Raw genomic sequence first — 26961 nt, 5'->3', positions numbered from 1 at the left:
CAACTATAGTATGCCTAAAATTAGGCATTGCTAAAAATAGCATCATCTCGCATGTCAGTGTCGTCACTGCTAAAAATAGCAGTGTCATGAAAATACTTGCATGTCACTTGGGAAAAGCTCATCGGCATCATGGGCTTGCAATGACCAATAATGTATGATCACCCCTCATATGTGGACCTCAGAATTCTGGCTCTGAGGAATAAGAAAGTGCTAAAAATGGCAATCTCCTCCAAATCTAGGGAATGTCTCCAATTTGGACTCTGATCACTGTGAAAACTGATGCACCTACCACTGAATTCCAACCTGATGAAGGCTAGCTGGATCTTAACCCTCCAGTTGTATAGGCAAATCTGGGGGTCAACAGTAGGAACATGGTACTTCTATGATTGAAGCATCATCTTTAGGTTCTGCAGTGACTTCTGATTGTCCAAATTATGATGCTATTGTTGATTATATGTATGATGATATTGGACTTGATGATCTTGACATATGATGTCGTTTTTTGATATCTATGTATGGGCTTGGCCCTGATCTAATTTATTTGATAATTTTGACATTTAGTATCATTTTCTGTGTATGGGATAGGTTCTAATCCTATCTATTATTGTTATTATTATTTTATATCTTATGTAATTTTCTATTATTTAACTGCCTTTCTTTCCTGTTTCCTGAAAGTTAACAGCCTTTCTTTCCTGTTAAAGAGGTGAGGGTACATGTACTTTCAAAGCTGAGATGAATATAACTTTCGCTGCGATAGAGTGAATCTCCTACTCAGTTTTTCCATCCTGCAACTTGCATTCCCTTAACAAAGAAATGCATTCAATCAAAGACATGCAACTTTAATTGGATAAGAATTCTAACCATTTCTTACCAATCCATTTCAAAGGCGCTTCCTTTAACTGCACATCGATATCAACATGTGTATCATCCTGACACATATCAATGATGGAAACTTCCTTCCCATTTTTGCCATACTCTTTCTCCAATTTCTTCAACTTTCGTGGAAGCATTGTTGGATTCAGAGTCCAACACCTTTCAGCAGTATGTCCATGCTTATGGCAATAAGTGCAACACATGTTCATCTTCTTGACAGCATGATTTGCATTGTTCAATGGAACTTTGGCTTCTTGCCTCCTTTCCTTCAAAAGTTTCCTGCATGTTGCCATTCTTTTCCAACATCTAGAAACACTATGGTTAAACAAACCACAAAAAGAACATGCAATTCTTTTCCAATGCTTGTGTGGAAATTTTCCATGCTTTACATGATCAAAGGAAATATGATTGAAATCAGATTTATACCTTTCGCTTTCACCTTCATTACCTTCATGAGGAGGTGAATCAAACGAAGAAGAAGCTCCTTTTGGAACACCATCAATCCCTTCAATGGTTTTAGAGCGTTCACCACTTCCTTGTTCAAGTGCATGCTTATGCACGCCTTCTTCCTGCAACGCATGTTTCAAACTATTGCATTCCTCAAGGATACAACCTTTACAACCTTGTGGTAGAGAACCTAAAATGAAACTCCTTCTAGGAACTGTTTCAATTGCCTTCATGGCTGCTTTAGAACATTCTCCATAAGATTGTCCATAGCCAAGACCCAAATTCTTAGGCCTTACCTCAACCATTATTGGCTCAACTATACCCTGTGCATGTTTGCCCAATCCTTTTCCTTCATATCCCATTTTGGACATCAACTTGGACCCTAGGCCTCTGGTATGTTTCTCAAAAGAACCAACATAAAGATTCTTATCAGAATTTGAAGACAAACTAGAATTGTTTACCTCTTCTTCAAGCTGATACTTGGCTAAGGCTTCTTTGTCAACAAGGAGTTGTGTCTCAAACTCATGCATCCTTTCCAGCTTCATGTTTGCAATATGAAGTTGGCCTTCCACTTCCTGCAATTGGTTAGAAAGCAACTGATTCTCTTCCCTCATGGAATTCAACTGCTCTTGAAGTCTAGAGCTCTTTCTTTCATCCTCATACATTTCTCTCACCATATTCATCATGATGAAAAATTCTTGCTTCAAGCCTTCATCAAAGAATCTTGTGAAGGAGGACGATTTTGAGAACTCACTTATGGAAGTTGTCATTATAAAAATGAACAAAAGAGCTTCAACAAACTCAAACAACAAGTACTTTGCAGAATAATAAAGCAGTCAATCTCCAACACTGCTTAAGACACCTTTCAAGCTACACAATCAAGCTAGTGATGTCAATCAAGCAACCTAGTGCTCTGATACCATCTGATCTGAAAATGGAATGTACTTGTTTAAGGGTGCAAGGTATCCATTTCCAATAATTTCAACTGTGAGCTAGACACTCCAAATGACCTCTAAAAATGTATAAACTTCTTATTTCTTATACAGAGATAGACTGTAGGGGCATCTATTATTGTTATTATTAATTTATATCTTATATAATTTTCTATTATTTAATAGCCTTTCTTTCCTGTTTCCTGAAAGTTTGAAATTGTCATTCCCAAAACACATGCCTGTCTCAGAAACTTTCGTTATACCCTCTTTCATGCAACATAGTTTTGGGATGATATATACAATTGAATTGCCTCATGAGTGATAGAAAATATTTATGTAATGCAGAGTGTTAGCACTCCTTAGTTTCCCCAAGTCTGAGAAAGCAAACCAAAGAGGTAACCACAGACCAACTTTTGACTTGGTAGCTAGCCCTACCAAATCAGAGAGGGCTCTCTCTAAATCGACCTCACAACCAATGGAAGTGACTGGAGAATACTAGGGTTTTAGGCTAGGTATTAGTTCACGTAGGGTTTTGATTAGGGTTTGCCGGATAAGAAGCACAGGGTCTAGGAACTAGGCCAAATATTCCAAAAGATCAGCTGCAGACATAGAATGAGGCAAGGTAGGTGTAATCAGTGACACAAATGGTTTGTCATTGTAGTATGGTAATGAGGAAAGAAGGAGCAAAATGAGCATGCATGTATGAATTCATTTGTTTCAGAGGATGAAAAGACACATATGAAAACCTCAGACAAAAATAGAGCATTCTAGACAATGTATTCTGTTTAAAAACTTAAGAGATAATCATGAGAAGAAACATAGATGGTTGCCAAAAACATTTAAAAATCAAATGCATAAAAAATATTGAAAAAACAGTGCCACCGACCGCAACACATGAATCCCACAATAATAGCTGCAACTGTATATGATGTCTCTGCAAAAAGTCAAATACACTAGTTCAAAGTATAAGCTTCAAGTATCCAACCCCTCCCTCTCTTCCAGTCATCAAATATATACAAAATACATCATCTACGCCTAAGGATGTCAAAATCCTTCCTTTTCCAAAGATAGGAAGAAGTTACAATAATTTAGGGATAAAATATTTGCAAAATTTGCTCATATCCTACTATCTAGGCTTTGGTTTTTGACTAACTAAAAATGTGATAATTGAAGAACTAATCATGGGATATGATAGAAAAATCCTCAAACTTCATTATTCAAATAGATTTGAGGTCAACCATGCCAAGTTGGAGGTCCACCAAGTCGAATTTCAAAAAGTTCTAGAACCCTGTCAGCGATTCTGGCCTGGCGAAATTGTGAAAAATGGGTCTCAAAGTGCCACCTGTACAGTAACTCCTGTGTAAAAAATGAGAGAGGTTTTTGTTTTTGAATATGTCCTTAATAAAAACCTCTCTTGGTTTTCAAAACTTCACTTCCAGCTATTAGGAAAATGCGCCAAGAAAACATGACTAAAACAGGAAAAAAAGAGTGTCTTATTTTCTAAAAAAATAGGCCTCTAAGATGATTGAATATTTTGCCAAACCATAGAGTATATTCAAAAACTGAGAGAGGTTATTGTTTTTGGGTATGTTATGACCAAAAACCTCCTTCAGTTTTCGAAAATACTTTCCCATTTGTTCAGAATCCAAGCTTGAAGTTGGTCACAAAAATGCAGCAAATCTTGCAGAAACGCAGCAACTTGTAGCAGAAGCGCAGCAACTATCTGCAAGATAATTTGGAGACCTTCCCTGATGAATTTTTTGCTGCTGAAGACATGAATTGAAAGCTGAGGATGTCCTCTACACCATGGAGCCATTAAACGATGCAAAAACCTCCTCTTAACCCCTTCAAAATTGACTTCAAGAGAGACTGTCCACGAACGCAGCGAGTGTCCTGAAAAGGTGGCAGCAAGGTGTAAAAAAGGCATTGTTTGATCATTTTCTGCAAATTCATGACACTACAATTATCCTCAGGTACGTTTCTGGTGTACCTATGCCTTTAGCTACCTTCACATGCTTGAAAATCTTGATTTGGACCTCCTGAGCTAGTTGCTGCGTTTCTGTAGGATACTTTTTGCCTGTGTGCACAAAAACTCAAAGTTTCAAAATTTTGTCTCCTTCTTTGTTCTCTGTCATGCATTCAGACCACCAATGATGCATCAGCTTAAGAGGTCAAGGTTATCCCTCTTCTTAAGTTTCCTTAGGGTTCTTTTTATGTACTTTATTCTCTTTTTTGCTAACTCTCATGACATCTTACTAATTTTGGATGATGAATGACTTCAAATGGAAATATGATGATCACACACCCAAATTAATTAGTATGATCACTGATTAGAGCAACAAGACACTCATGACACTTTCACGATCAACCTTATGACACCATGACTCTTTCTTTTCAGATTTTAATAATGACACTTAATGAAGGAAAAATGACCTTTGGTGACTCAATGACTCATGAAACTGATTTCAAATTGACCTTGATGACCATGACATATGATGTATTATGAGAGTAGCATTACACCTAGACAATGACTTAGGACCATTTGACGACCAAGAGACATGTCAAATTTAATTTGAAAATATTATAATTTGACCTAAGACTCCAACAACATGAAAAGTGTAAATTTGATCACTGTGACTATTGGACACTAACACAGGGAACAGTAAAATTATAGCTGTCTAAAAATCATGTGGTACTTTTTTCCTTTTTGTATATGGCCCTAGAAAAGTTGGCCAGCGAGGTAAGGTCTCACAGACCTATATTTTAAACATCAATAATTGTTTGGTATCCTGTGTATGTTCATTAATTGATTTTAGCAAATTATGTAATAAATTTTTGGTTATTTCCATCTTGTATTTTTTGCAAATGTACACATATTTCCTACAGATTTGAAATCAAAATGTCTTTTGTGGAATGGATTTTATAGCCACATTTTTCTGGTTCATGTAATTTGCAATTACACTTAGTTTTGGTTCTAGGGGTTTTGGGGGTATAAATATTTCGAATAATTATGGTTCAAACTATAAATATAGTTTTCTACTTACCTCATTCTGGGACATTCAGTTTGTAGACTAAGTTCTAGTAGGGCTTTGCTATTAGATTGGATGATAGCTAAGCATTTTAATTTTCCTTCAAATTCTGTCTACAGCTAACTGTCGTGCAGATCAAAGCAGAGATGGAGAAAATATTGGCATGGCTAGTTCCTGTTGCTACAAATACCACAAAGTAAGGGATACAACTAAGGGACCCATCATAAAATTCATGCTGCAAAATTTCTAAGCATATGTTTATTCTGTTATTCATGATGTCATCATAGACAATAGGGTGTGCTCATCACAAGAACATTGATCAATTTATTTGAAGCATGGTGAATATCATGAACTTGATAGATTTATGGTTGCACATAACAAAGGCTTTTACATTGTTTAAATTTGTGTCGTTTGGTTTTTCTTTGTTTGTTGATGGAATTTACACTTGTGCTGTTGTCATGGCAATAATCTGAGTTCAGAGCTCATCATGGATTTGGATGGGTTGGGGAGTGGGCAAGCACTGGGTAAGTGACGTATCACTGCTTTGTTTGTTGTTACTTGTGGATTATAATAGTGATATTTACAGTTATAAGAACTTAGGCCAACTTTGCAATTTCCAGATATTCTTTTGATGAGATCATGGGACTGATCTTTTATTATCTTGCATAGTTCTTCTTTAGATCGAAGGCAACCCGGTCAAAATGAACTAACACTCATTCAAACGCTTCATCATGCCTCAAAGGAGAAGACAGAGGCTTACATTCTTGATTTGATTGTATGGCTTCATCACCTTGTAAGCCTGGCCAGAAACACTCCGAGCAAGTCACCTATTCGTTCTCCAGTACAAACAAAAGCGACCCTTTGTCAGCCGGCTTCTGATAAATCCATTACAACATCAAACGGACATGTTATAGCACCTGAACTCTCACAAGAAGACAAAAATATGCTCAAAGATGTGAACAAACGGAAGTTGACCCCAGGAATCAGCAAAAGTCAGGAATTTGATACATTTAAGCCAAGATGTACCAGCCAATCTGTCAATAGGCTGAGCAAGAGCAATAGCCACTCACCAACTAGCAATAGAAAAACTGAGTTCAGTGGAGTGAGGAGGCAACATACACCTACACTTCCTGCTATATATTTTGACATTGATAGAATAAAAGCTCTAGATGTAATTGACAGGGTTGATACACTCAGTTTATTGTAGTTTGTATGCCTGAGCCTTTTATAGTTTCCACTTTTGAATATTAGTAGCCTGAATTAGTTGTAACAAGTTGGGTGATGTATTTTTAGTCACTAGAGGATCAAGCTTAGCTTTTCCTGTTATAAATTTTGTATAGTCTGAAAGTTATATACATAAAGGAAATATCTATTTCTAATCATGTATGTATACAGTTATTAGCATAAGTTGAATGTGTATGGAATGTACAATGTTAAAGCCATGTTATGCTAGAATCTCGCAGGAAATATTTCAATAATCTTCCCTGCATAAATTACGAGTGGTTTCAAATATCTGCCTGTACTATTTTTTTGTCTTTCTGGTTTGAAAAGATTATATCTAGTATGTTGTTTCGTGTCTCGGATTTTTTGCAAGATACTTATGTTGGAAATTATACAGTGATTGTGTTCTACCATGATAGATCATTCCATCTGTTGTTATGCATTCATTCTCAACCTTAATTGCTCCTTTGCAATAATAGGATACAGTGTTTGCTAAACTAGCTACATATGCAAAACATTGTGTAATTCATCTGGACCTGGTCTCTGTTTGTGCTCGTGTAAACAGTGGTGAACATTCATATCATCCTTGCGTGTATTTTTCAAGTTATTGTCCAAATGATAGTTAATAAATCAGATATATAGCCTATTAATGAAAATGCAAGTTCGCAATGCACTTGGGGAAAACTTTAGTTATTCTTATTGACGTATGCATAATGAGTGGCATTTGTGCCGGTAATCATATAAGAAACAAATTATCTTTTAGGTCGAACACTGAACCAAAAGCACATTCAAGAAAGGAGGACACTGTTAATCAATTTTCACTGCTTTGATTCATTGGACATCAATAAGATGAGGGCAAGGACTTGTCAATTTGGTGGTTTAATAGTATGATATATACTATTGACTTAGTGAATAACTCAGGTATCATCTATTTATATATGAAATTGTTCTATGCTTAGAAAACTCAGAACTGTGTGGAAAACAAGGGTTGTGAGGGACGTATTTTCCTGATAGGTTAGTTTTGTGTTAACAGGACTATGAGGATTGATAAATGTGCATGTAGTTGGTGCATGTGAATGGTTTGATATGGTAAAAGGGCCAGGTTGAATACTCTTAGAAAATTGAGATAACAAAATAATAAAGCCGAAACTCAAAATTTGAGGGAAATAAGTGTATGTGTAGATTGGACCTATAAACAGATTGGTTAAACCATCCTTGTCCAGCTTTTTAGGGCTTTGGAAGTCTCCTTTTGAAATCCAAGTGTTGGCAAATGGTTTCCTCTTGTTAGTTGAGGTATTTTAGCAAGGTGGCCAGATCTCAATTCAACAGGAGTGAAATGAACAATATTTAGGGAATGTAAAAAGATCTAACATAATGACATTTAACATAAGAAGGACAAGTAAATAATTGAATAAGAATATGAATGAAGGATATGATTTACAATAACCTCTGTGATGGTATGTATACACATTGATTGGTTGTGGAGTTGATGGGACATGACCATTTGTTAGGTAATGTCCTCTAGATAAGATATGTAATTTCATATATATACAGTCTTCTCCTTTAGAATTGCTTTATACTCTAAGCATATTTATGGAAAGACTTATCTCTGGTTGGGCTTGTGATTTGGTTTCACGACTCTTTGTTCTAGTACCTATAATAGTTGACAATAGAAAATAATATGATCTTCTAAGCATTGAGCAGAACTGTCGAATTATAAAAAAGTTTGGCCATCTTAATTTGATCTTCTAAGTCTTTATCGGGTTCTTGGAAAGAACTTGCACTGTGATTCTCAAGATGACTTCTTTGACTCCCTGTAGGAATTTACAGGGTAAGTTCCTCAGACAGAACACCAAAGGACACCGCTCACAAACAGATCACAGATCAATACACCAGTATTTTGACGTGGTTAAAACCCTCAAAGAGGGAAACAGTCCACGGCCTGAGCCAACGCGGCCACTTCAGGCAATTTATTAATAAAAGAATGAAAATTTACATAAGCTTCTCTCATGAACGGTTAACCTACAAATGACCCTCCATGCTCTTTAAATAGAGATCATGGACCAATCGGGTGTTAAGCCACGGATCAAGTGTCGATAATACTGAGGAGAGAATGAACCGTCGGATCACTACATATCGTGACCGTCGGATTGTAAGTTACAAAATGTACATAGTAAAGAAACACATTTTACCTAACTCTATACTAGACCAAGTTGTACTTAACTATTTCCTATGTTGGAATATCCTAACATCCCCCCTTAAGAACAACTTGGGATAGGATTGAAGGATTTACAAATATGACACAATAGGAGAAGGAAGGAGGCACTAGAGCCTATCCCCCCTTAGTGACAACTTCCTGAGCTCCAACCATAAATCGAAGTTTAGTGAACTTCGCCTCTGTGAGAGCCTTTGTAAAGATGTCTGCAACTTGATCATCTGTTGAACAATATTGCACTTCAAGAACATGGTCATGAATGAGCTTTCCGATGAAGTGCATGTGCAGTTCAATGTGTTTGCTGCGCTGATGTTGGACTGGATCTTTGCATAGCTGAATGGCACTTTGATTATCACACCAAAGTGTAGTCGGATGCTGCTGCTGAAAGCCAAACTCTGTTAGGATCTGACGAAGCCACAAGGCTTCCTTACTAGCTTCTACGACAACACGATACTCTGCTTCTGCAGAAGAAAGAGAAATGGCACCTTGTTTCTTGCAAGCCCATGTAATAGGCCCTGAACCAAGAGTGAACACATAACCTGCAGTAGACTTCTGATCATCAAGGTCACCAGCCCAATCGGAATCAGTGAAACCAACCAATAGAGGAGATGCTTCGGCACTGTAATGAATTCCAAACTAAATTGTACCTCGAACATAACGAAGTATTCTTTTAGCTGCTTTCCAATGACTTTCACGTGGGTTTTGCATAAACCGAGCAACAAGGCCAACAACAAAGGAAAGGTCAGGACGAGTATGGGTTAGATACAAAAGTTTTCCTACAAGTTGACGGTATAAGGTAGCATCAACTTCAGGAGAAGTACAAGTGACTGAAAGTTTGACTCCAGACTGAAAGGGAGAAGGGGCTGGCTTACAGTCTTCCATGTGAAAATGGCATAGAATATCACAGGCATACTTGGACTGAGAAAGGGAAATACCTTCCTTGGATTGCAAGACTTGAAGACCGAGAAAATAATGTAAGTGTCCTAAGTCTGTCATTTCAAACTTCCTTTTAAGGCTAGACTTCACATGGTTTATAAGGTTGGGATCACTACCAGTCATGATAAGATCATCAACATAAAGAACAAGAATGATAAGAGACTTGCCCACTTTCTTGGTGTAGACAGTATTGTCAGAATGACACCTAGAAGAGCCAGATTCTAAAAGAAAGTTATCCATTTTGGCATACCAAGCTCGAGGAGCTTGCTTGAGACCATAAAGGGATTTCTTAAGCCGACATACAAGGCTGAAGTCTGTTTGTATAAAGCCAATAGGTTGTTCCATATAGATTTCTTCATGCAAGTCCCCATGCAAGAAGGCGGATTTAACATCCATCTGATGGACTTCCCATTTGAAAGAAGCAGCAAGGGAAAGAACAAGGCGGATAGAGTTCATTTTGGCAACAGGGGAGAAGGTTTCAGTATAGTCAATGCCTTCAACTTGTGAAAAACCCTTAGCAACAAGACGAGCTTTATGTTTATCAACTTTCCCATCTGGTCCATACTTGGTTCTGTAAACCCATTTGCATCTAACAAGTTTTCGTCCCTTTGGTAGAGGAACAAGATCCCATGTATCATTTGCCAATAATGAATGATATTCTTCATTCATAGCTGCTTCTCAATCTGGATGGCCTGAAGCTTCTGCAAAGGTGTCAGGATCAAATTCACTGAAGCTTGAGCCAGTAAAGAAGAGGCTCTCTCGAACTGAGAACGTGTACGTCGCTGATCTGTAGGATCACCGGTAAGATCACCTACTGCATCCCGAGTAGCACAGACCCATTTTGGAAGCTGAAGAGCTGAAGGAGGATCCTGAGACGGTGGGGGAGGATTTTCATCCTCGCTTTCATCATCTGTAGAAGAAATATTTTCAAAAGTAGAAGAGATAGGGAGAGGTGGCACATCCGCCGAACTAGGCTCGCAGGCCGATATATTTTCAGCAAACTTTACATCTCTTCTAATGATAACATTTTTGGACTTAAGTGGAATAAGTCTATATCTTTTGACATCTTCAGAATATCCAACAAAAATACATTTTTCACTCTTAGGTTCTAAAGCTTTATGTTTCTCATCTGGAATATGGGCCCATGCTTCACTTCCAAAAACACGAAAGTGACTTACATCTGGTTTGATTGAGCTCCATGCTTCTTCTGGAGTGATATTCTTTAAAACCTTAGTAGGAGTGCGATTTATTATGTAATTTGCACAGTTAATTGCTTCTGCGCAATAATTAAGACTAAGTCCTTTAGATTGAAGCATACAATTAGCCATTTTCTTTAAGGTGCGATTCTTCCTTTCAGCTACACCATTTTGTTGTGGAGTATATGGAACAGTATGTTGCATTTGAATTCCATTCTCAGTGCAAAAGTTGATGAATGTGTTTTTAACATATTCTCCGCCATTATCAGATCTTAGCATAAGAATTTGATGTCCAGTTTGTTTTTCAACAAAGGCCTTAAAGGCCAAGAACATGTTAAATACTTCACTCTTGAGTTTTAAGAAGTATACCCAAAGTGCGTATGGAGAAATCATCAACGAAAGTTAAGAAATACTTGTAACCAGAGAATGAAGCAACTGGAAGTGGACCACATAAATCGCTATGCACGAGCTGTAAAGGGGCTGAGGCGTGCCAAGAGGCACGTTTTTCAAAACTGTCCTGATGATGTTTTCCGAGTACACATCCGGAACAAACACCATCTCTGCAAGATACCATTGGAAGACCTGTCACCATATTTTCTTTACATAGATTCTGAAGAGAGCGATAATTTAAGTGACCAAATCGCTCATGCCAAAGTTTGTTCACTTCATCATTATGAGCAACAAATACTGAGGGAAGATTTGATGACCCAAAGTTGTGAAACTTATACAACCTTGTAGAATCATCAGCAATGCCAGTAGCTAAAATCTGTCTAGGATCTCTTAGGTCCTTAATTACAACATCGTGAGGTGAAAATTCAACGATTTTACCTTCACCTGAACACAATACATCATTAAACTGACCATTGTCTAGATGAACAGTTCCAGTCCCTACAACACTAAGAGATCTATCATCACCAACATATATATTTTTGGTGTTACAATCATTTAAAGAAGAAAACATGGCTTTGTTTTTGGCCATGTGATAAGAAGCTCCAGAATCAATGAGCCACTCATGAGAATGAGAAGAAGAAGATACATTTAGTGCATAGCCAGACCGAGATGCTTGACAACCACATGCAGAAAGTGCCATTCCTGAAGATGAAGTTGAAGTTGAAGATTGCTCCAAATGGATGTTATGCTTCTTCATTGCTGCTTTCAAGGCTTCCATCTTCTTAAAGCATTTGGATTCTAAGTGACCATCTCGATTACAAAAGTTGCAAGGTCTATCAGTCTTCTTCCCTTTGTTTTCATTTGTCTTATCATTTTGTTGAAATGATTTTTCATTTTGAGGCTGAAATTGCTTAGGACCCTTGTTTGGTTTAGGACCATTCTTTTTAGGATACAACTTCTTAGGATTCTTTGGATTTGGTTGCTGTTGGGCGGCTAACGCTTTCTTAGAAGAGTTTCCAAGATGAAGAAGACAAAGGTGTAAGAGTTTTTCTTGTTCTCTTATTAAAGAATCACAAAAGGAATCAAAGGAAGGGGACTTGTAGGTTTGTCCTTGAGAAATGAAGGCTTCTCTTGTAGAATGGAAAGTGGAAACAAACATAGAATAGGCTGGTCCCAACTTAGTAAGAATGGAGTAGATAAGGCTACTATCTTCTTTCTTAACCTTAACACCTTCCAAGAGAAGTCTAAGGGTCTTGAACTTGGACAAAAAATCTTCAATGCAAGAAAAATTATTGAGGTCCAATGTAAGCAATTCATTTTCAAGTTGATGGGCTTTAAGTTCATTTTTAATTCCAAAGACTTTAGTAATCTGTTTCATTGCTTCATCAGGAGTATCAAGTTCTGCAATATGAAATCTAAGATCTGGAGAAATAGACATCCCTATTAACCCACGTATTTGGTCTTGCCTATTTTCCCATTTAGCTGCCTTGTCTTCATCTTTCGGTTTGGTCTCTTGGCTTGTGGCTATTCTGTAAAGACCTTTACTTCTAAGTAAATCCACAATGTAGGACCACCATTGGAAGTAGTTGGTGCTGTCAAGAATAACTTGGCATGGAATTTCCATTTAAAAAAAAAAAACTGAAGCTATAGATGCTGAAACTAAGTGTTTCAATGGAAAGATCTCGAAAAATTAGGTTGTTTAAAAAAAACGGTTCTGAAAACGGCTTCCGGATGAAGAAGTTATGGCTTTTTGAAGAAAATTTGATGAAGTCGCCGACGAAGTGTGGGAATGTGCAGAAATGAAAAATCTGCCCCCACAAAATGGAGATTTGAACCCAAGACCTCTACTCTCATAAATTAGCTTTGCACCAAGTGAGCTATACAAAAAGTTTGAGAGAGAGAGAGAGAGAGAGGTTGATGCTTTGGGTTGCGTGCTTGCTTTGAGAAAGCTCTTTTTCCCTACAAAACAAAAAAACACAAAACCCAACACAGACATACAAAAAAAAGAACCTTGCAGCTCGAAGTTAGCTTTAGCCGGAAACTAGATATTTTCAAAAACGAACCTTGCGGCTCGAAGTTAGCTTTAGCCGGAAACTAAATATTTTCCTCAATGTTTCTGATTTTCCGAGATCACACTAAGGCGCAGCGGAAAAGAGCATACGCATGAGAAAAATCCTTCTTTTCTGTTTCTGATTTGCCCAGATCGCACAGAGTCGCAGGGCAAAGAGCATACACAGAAATGAAAGGTATAGATCCGGTAATTAAAAAAAACTAAATAAACCGAAAACCGAAATAAACAGAGAGAAATAACTGTAAACTGCAAATAAACGCTGTATACCTCCAGATCTTAAAAATGACGCAGCTAGGGCTACCGGAAACCTTTTCGCGTGAAACGAAAGTGGTTCCTCACTAGAACAGATGCTCCCAACACAACAGAGCAGTCCTCTCGGCCGAAAGCAGTCAGAAACAGTAGATCTAGGAAATGGTAGTCGGATGCAGTTCTACCGGCTTCAGATTTGGATCACCAACGGACGCGACCCTCAAATAGCTCTGATACCATGTAGGAATTTACAGGGTAAGTTCCTCAGACAGAACACCAAAGGACACCGCTCACAAACAGATCACAGATCAATACACCAGTATTTTGACGTGGTTAAAACCTTCAAAGAGGGAAACAGTCCACGGCCTGAGCCAACAGGCCACTTCAGGCAATTTATTAATAAAAGAATGAAAATTTACATAAGCTTCTCTCATGAACGATTAACCTACAAATGACCCTCCATGCTCTTTAAATAGAGATCATGGACTAATCGGGTGTTAAGCCACGGATCAAGCGTCGATAATACCGAGGAGAGAATGAACTGTCAGATCACTACATATCGTGACCGTCGGATTGTAAGTTACAAAATGTACATAGTAAAGAAACACACTTTACCTAACTCTATACCTAACTCTATACTAGACCAAGTTGTACTTAACTATTTCCTATGTGTCGGAATATCCTAATACTCCCAACTATACCGGTATTAATATTTCTTGGAACATAGGTCAAATGTTTTTATTCAGAATGAAATTGATCCACTGATTGATTGAAGTATTGATTTTTTTTATTAGGATGCCAATAAGGCATCCTTGTCATATGAACTTTACTTACCATTTTGCAGTGCTATTTGGTTTCAATTTTGATAGTATGTCTTCCTTGCATACTGTGTTGCTTTGTTGATCCCTGAATTTTTAATATTAAGTACAATTGGATTTATCGTTGTTTGTATTTCAACATCTGAAGATGTCCTTAAATTGGTTTTGCATTTTTTTTTGGTTGTGATGTTGATTGGATATGTATTTGTTCATTTTTCAACAGCTTGGATTTTAATGTCTGGAGACTTCTTTAATTACATAGTTTCGGTTAATATTTCTTTATTAAGCAACATTTCTTTCTTGGTAAGTTGTTCTAACCTGTTTTGTAGCAACTTCTTATCATGCTTTAGCTTCTTGATATGTGTAAGCCTTGAATGAATCTTTAACAATAGAAATTCTTCATTATTTTTTGATTTGTTGCTTTTGTTTTTAGGTTCAAGATTGTTTGGCTTCTCTTTTTTGAATCTTTTGATTTGTTCAAGCAATTTTTGATTGAGATTTTTTAGGCAACAATAATTTTCATTTATTTTTTCATAATTTTTCTTGAATCTTGATTCTCTTGCTTTAATTTTTAATTGCATTATTTCAAATCTTTTGACTTTTTGACTTGTGCAAATAAACTTTCTTTTAATCTTTGGGTGAAAATTTTCATCATCTTATTCTAATAGTTCCATGTAAAACATATCTTTGAGATCTTACTGTTTTTATTATGATACTCTCTTTTTGTTGATGTTTGTTTCATTTGTGAGTTACTTTGCTCTTTCAATTGTATTTTTTAGGTATAGTGGGGTGTGATGTCTTGTAGGAGCAACGCTTGATGCCTGACATGTAAGTTGGATTTGTGTTTTATTGTCTTGTGTTGACAAATTGTCTTTATTTATATAAAAAATAAAAAGTTCTCAAATTTGATTTATATTCTCAAATTCGATTTATTTTTTTGTTTGTTTGTTTGTTTTTTTTTTTTTGTTTTTGTTTTTGTTTTTTTTTTTTTTTTTTAGATATTATTATTAAAATGTTTGAAATAGTAAATTAACCATAAGTCAAATTTTGGATTTTTAAACCCTTCTTTTATAAATTAATTATAAAAATTACATTTTCGAATTATGAGAGAATGTTCCTTTTATAATTAAAGTGGTATGTCAGATTCAATTTTCATTTTTTTAACATCATACATATACATAAAACTTGATTGAAGGATTTGGTTACTTTTAGTTGGAATATTTTTATTAAGCTTAAACAAAACTTCTTTTATGTTTTTATTTAAATTTTAGGTTTGATCAATTTTCACCATATGTTTTAGAGAATGGTTGCTTCAACAATGTATTACCAATTTAAAAATAAGAACAATAGTACAAAGTAGTTAGTTCATGCCTTAGGATTGTGTGTTAGAATGTGTTGGGGGTAAATGTCAATGAATCATGGATGCTAATGGGGTTTTGTGTTGGGCGATAAGGAGATAAAACTTGATTTAAGGATTTGGTAATTTTTATTAAGCTTAAACAAAATTTCTCTAGTCTTTTTGATTAAATTTTATGTTTGATCAGTTTTCAACATATGTTTTAGAGAGTGGCCGTTTTAACACTTCATCATCAATTTAAAAATAAGAACAATAGCTACAAAGTAGTTAGTCTCTGCCTTTAAGAGTATGTGCAAGCACATGAATTGGGGTAAATGTAAATGATTCACAGATGCTAATGGGGGTTGGGTGTGCTAGAGATTTAACAATTTAATCTTGCAAAGAAATTATAGTGTAAATGTTTGTCCATGGTCTCAACATATTAGCAACCTTGCAATTTCACATTGTCCACTACAACTTTCACATTCATAGACTTAGTTATTTGTCAATATCCTTTGATCACATGATTCATCCTCTTGCATTCTCATGATCTTTTACATTTTGCATGGAGCATGGAGCATAATTTATATTTTCAAGGTAATTTTGGCACAATGTTGTTGTGTCTATTATACAAAAAGATGGTTGTTTCTAATTAATGACACTTAACTCTTGTACATTACTCTAACCATTTAACTCATAAAATGAAGTATTAAATTTATGACTTTCACTTAATGTGTATAGATCCAAGTGTGGACAAAAGGGATTAATACTTCATCTAAGATTAGCAATGACTACTTATGTGCCTATTAGATGTAAAATCTAATTCACACATGTAATTTTTACATATGTCTATGCACATTAAAAGTGAAAAAGATGACAAACAAGATGAGGAAACCATTTTATGGTGATATGGTGAACTCTTTAGGCCATGAAAATAGATAATTTTAGTGGCTCATAGTTTAGAAATGGTGTTATGAGTTGCCACAAGTTGAGCCTACTACGAAAGTGTGGATTTCCAAAATAGCGAAAGTTGATTGCATGCTCGAAGCATTTGATTTCAAAGAGTTGGTATCATGGTGTGCAAGCAGATTCAATTCCAAACCTAGATTAATCAACGTTAAGGGAAGTGGAAAGACTTCTGTTGACTTAACTCCGAATATTTCCATAAGGTTGTTGTGACTTCTAGTACCAAACAGTCCTTAAGGCTTTTTGGTGTAGATTCTTTTTTGGATGCTAAGAGTGGCATGGAACATTTGCATAATTTTTTTCGATGTAGGAGCATCTCTTCCAAGCGAATCAATAGTTGACCTCAAAAGGGTATTGGGATTATGAGGAGAAGTTGGGTTTCTTATAGCCATTTAAATTTGTAATTTTATTACTCTCATACGGTGTAATAGTTTTAGAAGGATTTGTATTTTTTTTAGCATTTGAAGCATATATCGTTCTTGCCATTTAGTAAGACAAATAGTCTATTTCAATAGGATTGCTAGGAAAATAAGGAGTTAGAGGTTTGTTTGGATATTGCTAAACTTGTAAGATTTGAATACCTTTGTCTTTATAAAAGATCCTACATAATCACATAGTAGGGGAGAGGGGAGAATAGAGAGGGAGTGTGATGTGTGGAGCATAGGAGCAACTGTAAATACTATGTAATACTTTTGAAGAACAATAAAAAAAAGTTGGAGAGGTTGAAATGTCTCCCAACTATTGTTGTATGTGTATTTGATCCAGGGGGATATTGGTGGCCACCCATTTATTCCACTTGGACTCTCAACATTGTTTCCTTTTAGTTTCTTAATTTCTAGCACAATTTTCTATTTCGATAGTTTTCTATTTTTGACAGTTTTTTGGGTGTTGAGCTTTTGAAGCCATTTTGAGGCTCTAAATGGCGTTTTTGGGGAAACAGGCAAACATATAACATGCGACAAGGTTTGCGGTTGAAAGTTGTCCTTGAATAGACCTTTCTAACAAGTTATCATGCGTACCAAACATAGATTGTATGCCAAATTTACGAACCTAGGAAGTTGATGTTCCAACTAACCCTAGTGGGACCCACAAGCTTTTGGCGCTTCTATCACCTAGGGTTAGGTTTTTGGATGTTTAGGGTTTTCCATTATTCTTTGTTGATAAAAAGGCATGAGATCCTCATTGTAACTTAGTTCAGGAGGCATGTGGTCGCCACATCTATTCTAAGACATAAACTACCATCGCTTGAGCTAGTTTGCTTCCTTATTGCATGTAAACAATTTTGAACAATTGTTATTTATTAATTGAATTTTTGTTTTGTTGTATCTCTGTGTTTTTGTTTAAATCTGTATTACATTTTGTTCTTTCATAAATATGGATCAGTGCTATCAGAGCGGTCTGCTCTTTCTTTGTCTTTTTGTGCATCTCCCCAACGAGGTCGAGGTATAAGGAGTTAGGACTTGAACTGGTTGAACTCTTGCAAAACCAGCCTTGCCAACCCTGACGACCTCTCATTGTAGAAGAAAATAAAGACGAGAGTGAGAGATCCTTTCAAATTGTTGCTCGAAGAGGCCCTTAAGTGATAAAGGAACGAGATGATAGATAATTTTTCCTAGATCCTTTGGTGGGTATTAGCAAGTGAAATCTATATCCAACAGTCACTTCGAAGGTTCCACCCCCTTTAAGCTACAAGTTAAATTTGACATTCCTATATTTGAAGGCCAGATAGATGCAGTTGCTCTAAATAAATGATTAAATTTGTCTAAGGATATTTTTCGATCCATAATTCTTTTGATTTGGAAAATATTACTTTTGCACTCCTCAAAGCCCCCCCTGCCATATCAAGAACTGGTGAGAAACTTATTATGAGCAGAGGGACGAGGAGGAACTCTCAGTAATTTCAGTCGCATTTTCTTGGAATTATTTTCGAGATGCCATCAAGGAACAATATTACCCTGTCGGGAGCTATGAAGATATATACATAAAATGAACCACATTACGACAAGAAAGGGACGAACACATGCTGAAGTTCACGAATATCTTTCATACCATACGCACGAAGTTGGGTATCAAGGATTGTGAACAACATTTGGTACTCAAGCATCGTGGTTGTCTGCACAAATACATCCAAGAAGAAATGAAGTTCCTAGACATCTTCTCATTTGGTGCAACATACCCATATGTTGTTAAGATTAAGCAGAAATTTAAACATAAGAAACGAGACTTTGGATTTACAAATCTGAAGCACGAAAAGGCACCTCCAAACCACATAACAAAGGATATAGCCAAGGTGGAGCGACCTTGGACAAACCATTGGAGCCACAAGTAAAGAATAACACCACAAAGATGAAAGACACATGAAAGTGGTGAGTTCCACAAGAGCTCCACCCACATCATAAATGAGTGTCGCGCCAAGCAACCATTGGTGGTCAAGCTAAAAGCTTCAGAGTCAAATGCATGCTCCGCCTATGAGCTTGAACCCAACAAGGGGAACGTCAAGGGGAAGCAAATTATTGATGTAGAACCTAGTGCCACCATTACCACCACCAAGGTCCCGAAGATTGACCCTGAAGATCTAAAGGAGGGGGAGCGTCTCTTCTACTCAAAAATGTGGGTGAAGGGTTCTCTGCTATAGTTCATTATTAATAGTGGGAGCACAAAGAACCTCATCTCAACAGAGGTCGTCAAGTGGTTGAGCCCACCGACCACACCACACCCACAAAAATACATCATTGAGTGGCTCTACTAAGGATGAGATATCTACATCAGCTAGCAATGTCACCTTTAGTACAACATCAAGCCCTTAATGGATGAGGCACTGCGTGATGTTGTTCCTCTTGAAGTTTGTGATGTTTGACCATACTTGTGGAAGCATCATGTTGTGTATGAGTCTGGACCTCACACTGTGGGCAGAAAACTATACATGATACTAGAGGTAGCCCCGCCTACCACCATTTATTTGATTTCTGCGAAGAAATGCAGTAAGATCATCTCCTAGATCAGGAAATTGATATGGTTTTGTTTTGTTTTTTTTTTTTTTTATTTGCTTCCAAAGGGGAAGATCATGGCACATCCATGGCCCTTAGAAAGGGTTCCTCCATGTACCATAAACAAGTCGTCAAGGTTGTGGATGAGTACAGGGACATATTCTCTTAACCCACAGGGGTACCTTTGCACTGTCAGGTCAAGCATTCAATCGATTTGACTCTCACATCGCTTCTACCCAATGGGCCAATATACCGTCATTCTTCTAGAAAACGAGGAAATCAAGTGGAAAATCTAGGAGTTGCTACAAAAAGGTCACATCATACAAAGTTCCTCACCTTGTGGGAGCCCAATTGTACCTGTACAGAAGGATGGGACCTCGAGTCTCTGCATTGATGATCAGACACAGAATAAAATCATTGTTAGAAACATGTATCCAATCCCATAGATTAATGATCTTCTTGACCAGCTCAAGGGGGCAAGTACTTTAACAAGATTGATTTGAAGTTTGGCTATCACCAAGTTCCAATAGAACCCACATATGTATGGAAGACTGCTTTGAAATTCAAGGAGGGCCTTTTTGAGTGGTTGGTCATGCCCTTTGGGTTGACAAATGCGCCTTAAAATTTTACGAGGTTGATGGATGACACCTTGTGGCCTTTCACCAACTCATTTGTGGTTGTGTATCTAGACAAAATCCTCATTTTCAAAAAGAGTTGGGAAGAGTACTTGTAACATATTCAACGGGTTCTTCAAACGACAGGACAAACTATGTGCCAACTTGGAGAAATGCACCTTTGGAATGAACCATGTCTAATATCTAGGCTACATCATTGATGAGCAAGGCATGCATGTGGATCTAGCTAAGTCATTCACGATTGGCCAACCCCAACAACTCTAACAGAGCTTCGCAACTTTTTGGGCCTTGCCAATTCCTATGAAGGCTCGTGTTAGGATTCTCTGAGATCACTTGGCCTTTGAGTCAAGTTAACAAGGGCAGAGTGAAAACAAAGTTTTTCTGGTTCGAGTCCTAACAAAACACATTCGTTGGCTGAAACACCACCTTTTCTTTGCACCAGTACTCACATTATTAGACCTGCAACAACCATTTGAAATTGACACAGATGGCTCTTACTATGCTATTGGTGCAGTTCTCACCCAACAAGGGCATCTAGTGGCCTATCACAACAAACACTCTGATATGATTTAGAAATACCCCACCTACGATAAAGAGATGTATTCCATTAGGTAGACTTTCTAACAATGCAAACACTACATTATGGGGAAGAAGATGATCATCCACATGTATCACCGACCTCTTCAGTTTATATAGACACAAGGGAAGTTGTAAAATGATCGCCATTAGAAATGGTCCACACATCTGCAACAATTTCATTTGAACATTAAATATAAGGACAATGAATAACATTGTAGATTGCCTCAGTCAGCACCCAATTGTGGCACTGACCATTGTTATCAACTCTTGTGAGCATGAGACTTGTGGATGGCCGTAGTTGTACAAAAATGATACATAATTTACCACCACATACAAGATGTTGATGGATGGCAAGAAAGTACCAGAGTTCCACCTCTAGGACACATTGTTATTCTACATAGGGCACCTTTGTGTTCCTTCAAGCAAGCATGCCAAGTTGATTTGGGAGTCACACTATAGTTAGGTCATAGGACATTTTGGTCTAGAAAAAATAGTGGCAACATTGAAAAAGTACTTTTATTGGTTGAAACTACGACATGATGTTGGAAAATATATCAGATCCTACGCTTCCTGTGTCATCGCCAAGTCAACCATTAAGAAGCAAGTCTTGTACATTCCTCTACCTACTCCTAGCCAACCTTGGGAATCCATCTCCATGGATTACATGTTTGGTTTTCCTTCTACCAAGCATGGTAATGACTGTGTATTTATGGTCGTTGATAGATTTTCTAAGATGGCTATATTGGTTGCTTACAAGAAGAATATCACAGCATAAGACATTGCCAAACTCTTATTTGAACGAGCATGGGTGCATTTTAGGATCCTGTAGACCATTATATTATATCGAGACATCAGGTTCTTGAGCACATTCTGGTCAAGCCTCTTGTCATTATTGGACACCAAGCTCACCAAGTTGAAGACATTCCAGCCCCAGAATGAGGCCAGATAGAGGTCGTCAACATGATGATAATGCATATACTACGAATATACAACTCCAAGCATCCACATACATGGGATGAGAGACTTCCCTATGTGCAACATAGCTATAATAGAGCTCTCCATAGCTCGACTAGCCACAACCCCTTTAAAGTGGTGTTGTGATTTCAACCATTGTGCTCAATTGATGTTACCATGCCTCTTGCGGCTATTCAGGAAAAATATACACATGTACAGTCCAAGTCTGATAAAGCCACCAAGTTTAATGAACGCATTTAGTACATCCATCAATAGGTTCATTATATCCTGGATAAAGCCAATGCTAAGTATAAATAACGTCATGATCAACATCAGGTGCCACATAATTTTCAAGTGGGAAACAAGGTGTGGTTGCATCTACCTAAGGAATACCTTATCGAAGCCCATCGAAACTTCAACCACTTTGATATGGGCCTTAAACCATCACTGGGTAACAATGATTTGGAGTTAAGTATCCCTCCATTTCTTGGCCTGCCCCCGGTATTCAATGTGGATCGCCTTCAACCATACTTTCCACCATTGTTGGACACATCAAACATTGTTGAGCAGTTGACATAAACAAAGCTCAATCCAAATTGCATCAAACACGCCGCAACTGAGCAGATCATGGACACATAGGTTAAAAAAAACTCGCCAATAGAAGATCCAGTTGTATCGGGTTGTCAAAGTTGGCCAGCTCCTACACTAAGGCAAGTGGCTCACCAAGGACCAAATTCAACAGAAGTTTCCCCATCCCATGGAGGAGCTCAATGCAATGGGGACCATTACTTCCTAAGCAAGGAGAACTGATCTAAGTGGATATTGGTGGCAACCTGCCTATTCCATTTGGACCCCTAACACTGTGTCCTTTTTGTTTGCTAATTTCCAACACAATTTCATATTTCAACAGTTTTCTATTTTTGACAGTTTTTTGGGTCTTGAATGTCTGGAGCCATTTTGAGGCCCTAAATCATGTTTTTTTGGGAAATGGGAAAAATTAGTTCTTGCAACAAGGTTTTCAATCGAAATTTATTGTCCTCAGATATACCTTTCTAACGGACTATCGTGTGTGTCAAATTGAGATCATATGTCAAAGTTACGACCTCAAGAAGTTGACATTCCAACTAACCCCAACAGGGCCCACAAGCTTTTGGAACTTCATCTCCTAGGGTTAGATTTTTGGATACTTAGGGTTTTCCATTGTTTCTTGATGATAAAAATGCTTGAGAGCTTCATTTTAAGTTAGTTCAAGAGGCATGTAGCCATCACATCTCTTCTAAGAGATAAGTTACCATCGTTCACGCTAGTTTATTTCCTTCCTGCATGTAAATAGTTTTCACTAGTTGCTATTTTTTAATGGAGGTTTTGTATTTTTGTATCTCTATGTTTTTGTTTAAATATGTATATCATTTCATTCCTTCATAAATCCAAATCAATATTTATTTTCTATAAGGTCAGTTTCTGGGTAGTTATTTCTATGTTAAATCAATTCTTGGTTATATGTGTGTTTATTGTATAGTTTGAGTGGAGGAAGAAAAATAGTATCAGTGGTGCAAAGATCATTAACTAGAAAGAGTTTCCCATACTCCAAAGTTCCAAAGTGAAGTTCCTTGTATTGAGTCATTTTTTCCTTAAGCTTCTTTTAGTAATAAAGAACCAAAACCCTAATAGTTGACATCTAAATGTCAATTGATAGGGAGAAAGTTCATTACGCAACAATTTTGTTAGTACTTTGGAAACATATTTGTTTCACTCGATCTCTTGAAAACTCAAAATCCCAATCGCAAATTCCCTACATTTCAATAACTTTGACACTCAAAACATCAGTCGACAAGGACTAAATCTACCATTTATCATTATGTTAACATCAAGATAGAACCATACCAATAATTTGATTAAGGAAGGTGTGTTCTCAACCTCTTGAAACCTTGACACCTAATGTCCCTCGATATATGACATCACCGATCACTCGATAATCTCGATTCTTGATATCTGATAATCAAGGTTCCACTTGCAAGGTTCCATATTGGGTTAGACCTAAACTTATGTTTGTGTGTTGAACTCTCTGATTCCCCCATTCTCAACACCCTATACCTTCGGGAACAAACTTCAATTGATAGTGGTCTATCTTTCGAGAAAGAATGGTATCGATGATTTTCACAAAAATGTTTCACTATGTGGGTGACATTATAAAATCCTAATAATTAATGAGTTGGCATTCCAATATTTCAAATAACAAGATTTGTTGTTAATTCCATTGACAAGAATTGTTGTTAATTCCATTAATGAAAATTGCTTGTATGAGTTGATAGAAGGTTGCAGACATTAAGAATGCATAGTAAAAGAACTATAGATTAATAGAGAGTTTGTTGAAGAAGGGAAACAAGCACAATAAGGATCCCAGTTACATCAATTTGGTATATGAGTAGGAGTGCTCACTGTGAGAGAAAAATGACAGAAAGAGGAGGAATAAGTCGAGGAAGACTTGAAGCAAACATACTATTTTTTGGGCGAGGTGAGAAACAATTGGTTGAGGTTGGAATCCATAGAGATTGCTCAAAGAAGAGGAATTAACACAAACAATGTCAATGAGAAGGAAGAATCTTCTGATAAAGAAGACTTAGAGCTTGGTGAGGAATCATTAGAAGAAAAGATACTTAGGATGATGACTAGATTAAGTGCCAGACTAGAGATGGAGTTACCCTTGTACTAAGGTAATTTGGATGTTGAAGAATTGATAGATTGGATAAATGCTATGGATACATATTTTGATTATGAAGATGTTGATGAAGAAAAGAGAGTGAAATATGTTGTGACTAGGTTGAAGGGTCACGTTGTTGGTTTTGGAACCGAATTATCTTCCTGATTTATTGGTCTTGGTTTTCGCCACATTTAGACTCCAGTTTCTAACAGAGGATTTAAGAGGTTTGGCCCCCTATATTGTCACTAGGTGGTCCAGACACTAATATAATTTTTTGGAAAAATTGCCTTTTAATATATTGTAAATTCATAGTAATTCTAGATTGTTCATCATTACGTCACATATCTAACAATAGATAATATGTTATGTTTTCTTGCCCTAGAAGGCAACCTTCTTTATGAGGGATTTGTATCATAATTGTGTATTACTGAAATAACGTTGTAATTGAGAGAGGAGATTGTGTGCATTTGTGTGTGTGCATCTGAGAGAGAGAGAGAGAGAGAGAAGAGGAGATTGTAGTAGAAGTGTTGTAGGTTGAAATCCCTTCATTTTGCTGGATAGAATCAAAGGAAGGACGAGTTATTTTACCGTGGAAATAGCCCAAGTTGAGTGAACCACATATGTTAATGTCTCCTTTGTATAATTTCATTCTATGTTTTATTTCCACATTCTTTTTTATTTTATTTCTCTGTGATTTTTATTCGTAACAGTTCGTATTAGAGCCAACGGTTTATTTTGGCTAGAAAACTCACATAGTCCTTGGTCTAAGTGGGAGAGATAATGTAAGATGGTTTTACGGTCAAGAATTTTAATAAGCAAAACTACTAGCTATCAAGGATGCAAATGGAATATTATATATATCAGATTTTTTATTTTTTATTGTTGGGTGGAATAGCAAAGGAGTCAAGGATTATGAAAGATGAAAAATGGGAGATTCTTTAGAAGGGCATTGGTAACAATACAATTGTTTCTAGAAGCATTGGTGACTCGAGAAGTAAAAAAAAGGGTGGATGATGAAATTAGCAAAAATGTACCATAAACCTTTGGCCTCCAATAAGGTATTTCTTATGAATTGTTTATTTAATATGAAAATGTCAGAAGGTGGGTCTATTGTTGATTATTTAAATGAATTTAACATGGTCACTTGTTAATTAAGTTTTGTAGGAGTAAAATTTGATGATGAGGTTATGACTTTTTTTATTTTATTTTATGCTCCAATTGTTAGAATGTTGGAATGGCTTGTCATGATTGTGAGTAATTTTGTGTCTAGTTCAAATACTTCAAAGTTTGATGATATTGTTGGTGTTATCCTTAAAAAGGAAATGCAATGGAAAATCATAGGTGAGCCATCATGTAATCTTTTGACTATGGAGAACAAGAGAAGTCAAAGATAAAGAGGAAAGAGCCCAAGGAATGGTGGAAAATTTTAAAAAGGCATATCCAAATCTAGAGGGAGGCTAGAATGTTAACATTGTGGGAAGAAAGGACACAAAAAGATCATTGGACTCTAAAAGTGAAAAGAGGAAATGAACAATAAGAAAATTGTTGGACACCTAATTCTTTAAGGGTTATGGTGTATAAGATAAACAGTCAAAGGAGTCCAAAAAATGTTAGAAGATGAATCCAACAATCACAAGAATGTATTATAAATATACATCTATGTTAATAGTATAATGCAATTCATTGTTTTACCATTTAAGTCTCCTCACATTCCATGTGCGTTTGATACGGTATCAGATCCATGATATGTGACCTTCTCCGTGGGTTTCACAACCACTACTTGTATGGTTTTCTTTCTCACTATGCGTTTATGCGTTAGGTTTTCTGCCCTGCCATTACCTGCCAACTCTTTCAACCCTAACGCTTGTTTATTCTCACAGCCAAACAGCTATAAACGTTTTGCAATAGAGCGCATCTTAAGCAAACGCTCCTCTTTCTTACCGAAATCGCTGCCAACACTCTTTCTAACATCTTTGTCACCTTCCTACCCTGGCAATAACGCTTCTGCATCTTTGTTTGTCTCTCCAGACCTATCAACTATGTCTTGTCTACTCGAAATGTTACCAACTCTGGGTTTGACTGCAAAGTGGTTTTGGAACTTTGGTTGCATAGAACCAAATGAAAGCTTCTCTGTGAATAATTGGAGACAATGAAAGTGGAGCTGGGCAACTTTCTTGAATTCGCTGGACACATATTTTATAGTAGGGGAGGACGAGGAACAACAGGTTTCCCAAACTTCTTTAACGAAATGAAACTCCACATTTGGCACAAAAATATCAATAGATATTAGCCAGGAAAGGAAGTCGTTTTCACGCCAGATCTGCGGTCAACGTAGAGAACCAGGGTGGAACACTGGACCTCACGGTTTCTCATAAACCTACGCTCTAACCCACTGTGCCATTTTTCAAGGAGTCGCATTGTTTCTG

The 26961-nt window shown here is 36.9% G+C and overlaps 1 protein-coding gene across 3 annotated transcripts in view; it reads left to right on the top strand.

Moving 5' to 3' along the window:
- Positions 1 to 6663, top strand: part of LOC149228178 (protein PSK SIMULATOR 1-like) — a 242561-nt gene extending 235898 nt beyond the window's left edge. For all 3 annotated transcript variants that reach the window (XM_089378086.1, XM_089378084.1, XM_089378085.1), the window contains 3 exons: positions 5401 to 5477; positions 5761 to 5805; positions 5951 to 6663. In XM_089378086.1, the coding sequence (XP_089234212.1) occupies positions 5401 to 5477; positions 5761 to 5805; positions 5951 to 6488 (660 nt within the window). In that variant the 3' untranslated portion in view covers positions 6489 to 6663. The remainder of the gene's footprint in view (positions 1 to 5400; positions 5478 to 5760; positions 5806 to 5950) is intronic.
- Positions 6664 to 26961: the final 20298 nt, after the last annotated feature.

The sequence above is a fragment of the Pinus tabuliformis genome, chromosome J (assembly GCF_031772625.1).
Source record: "Pinus tabuliformis cultivar Carrire ecotype Pingquan chromosome J, CPIR1, whole genome shotgun sequence".
Classification (NCBI taxonomy): domain Eukaryota; kingdom Viridiplantae; phylum Streptophyta; class Pinopsida; order Pinales; family Pinaceae; genus Pinus; species Pinus tabuliformis.
This window is presented reverse-complemented; position numbering and strand designations above follow the sequence as displayed.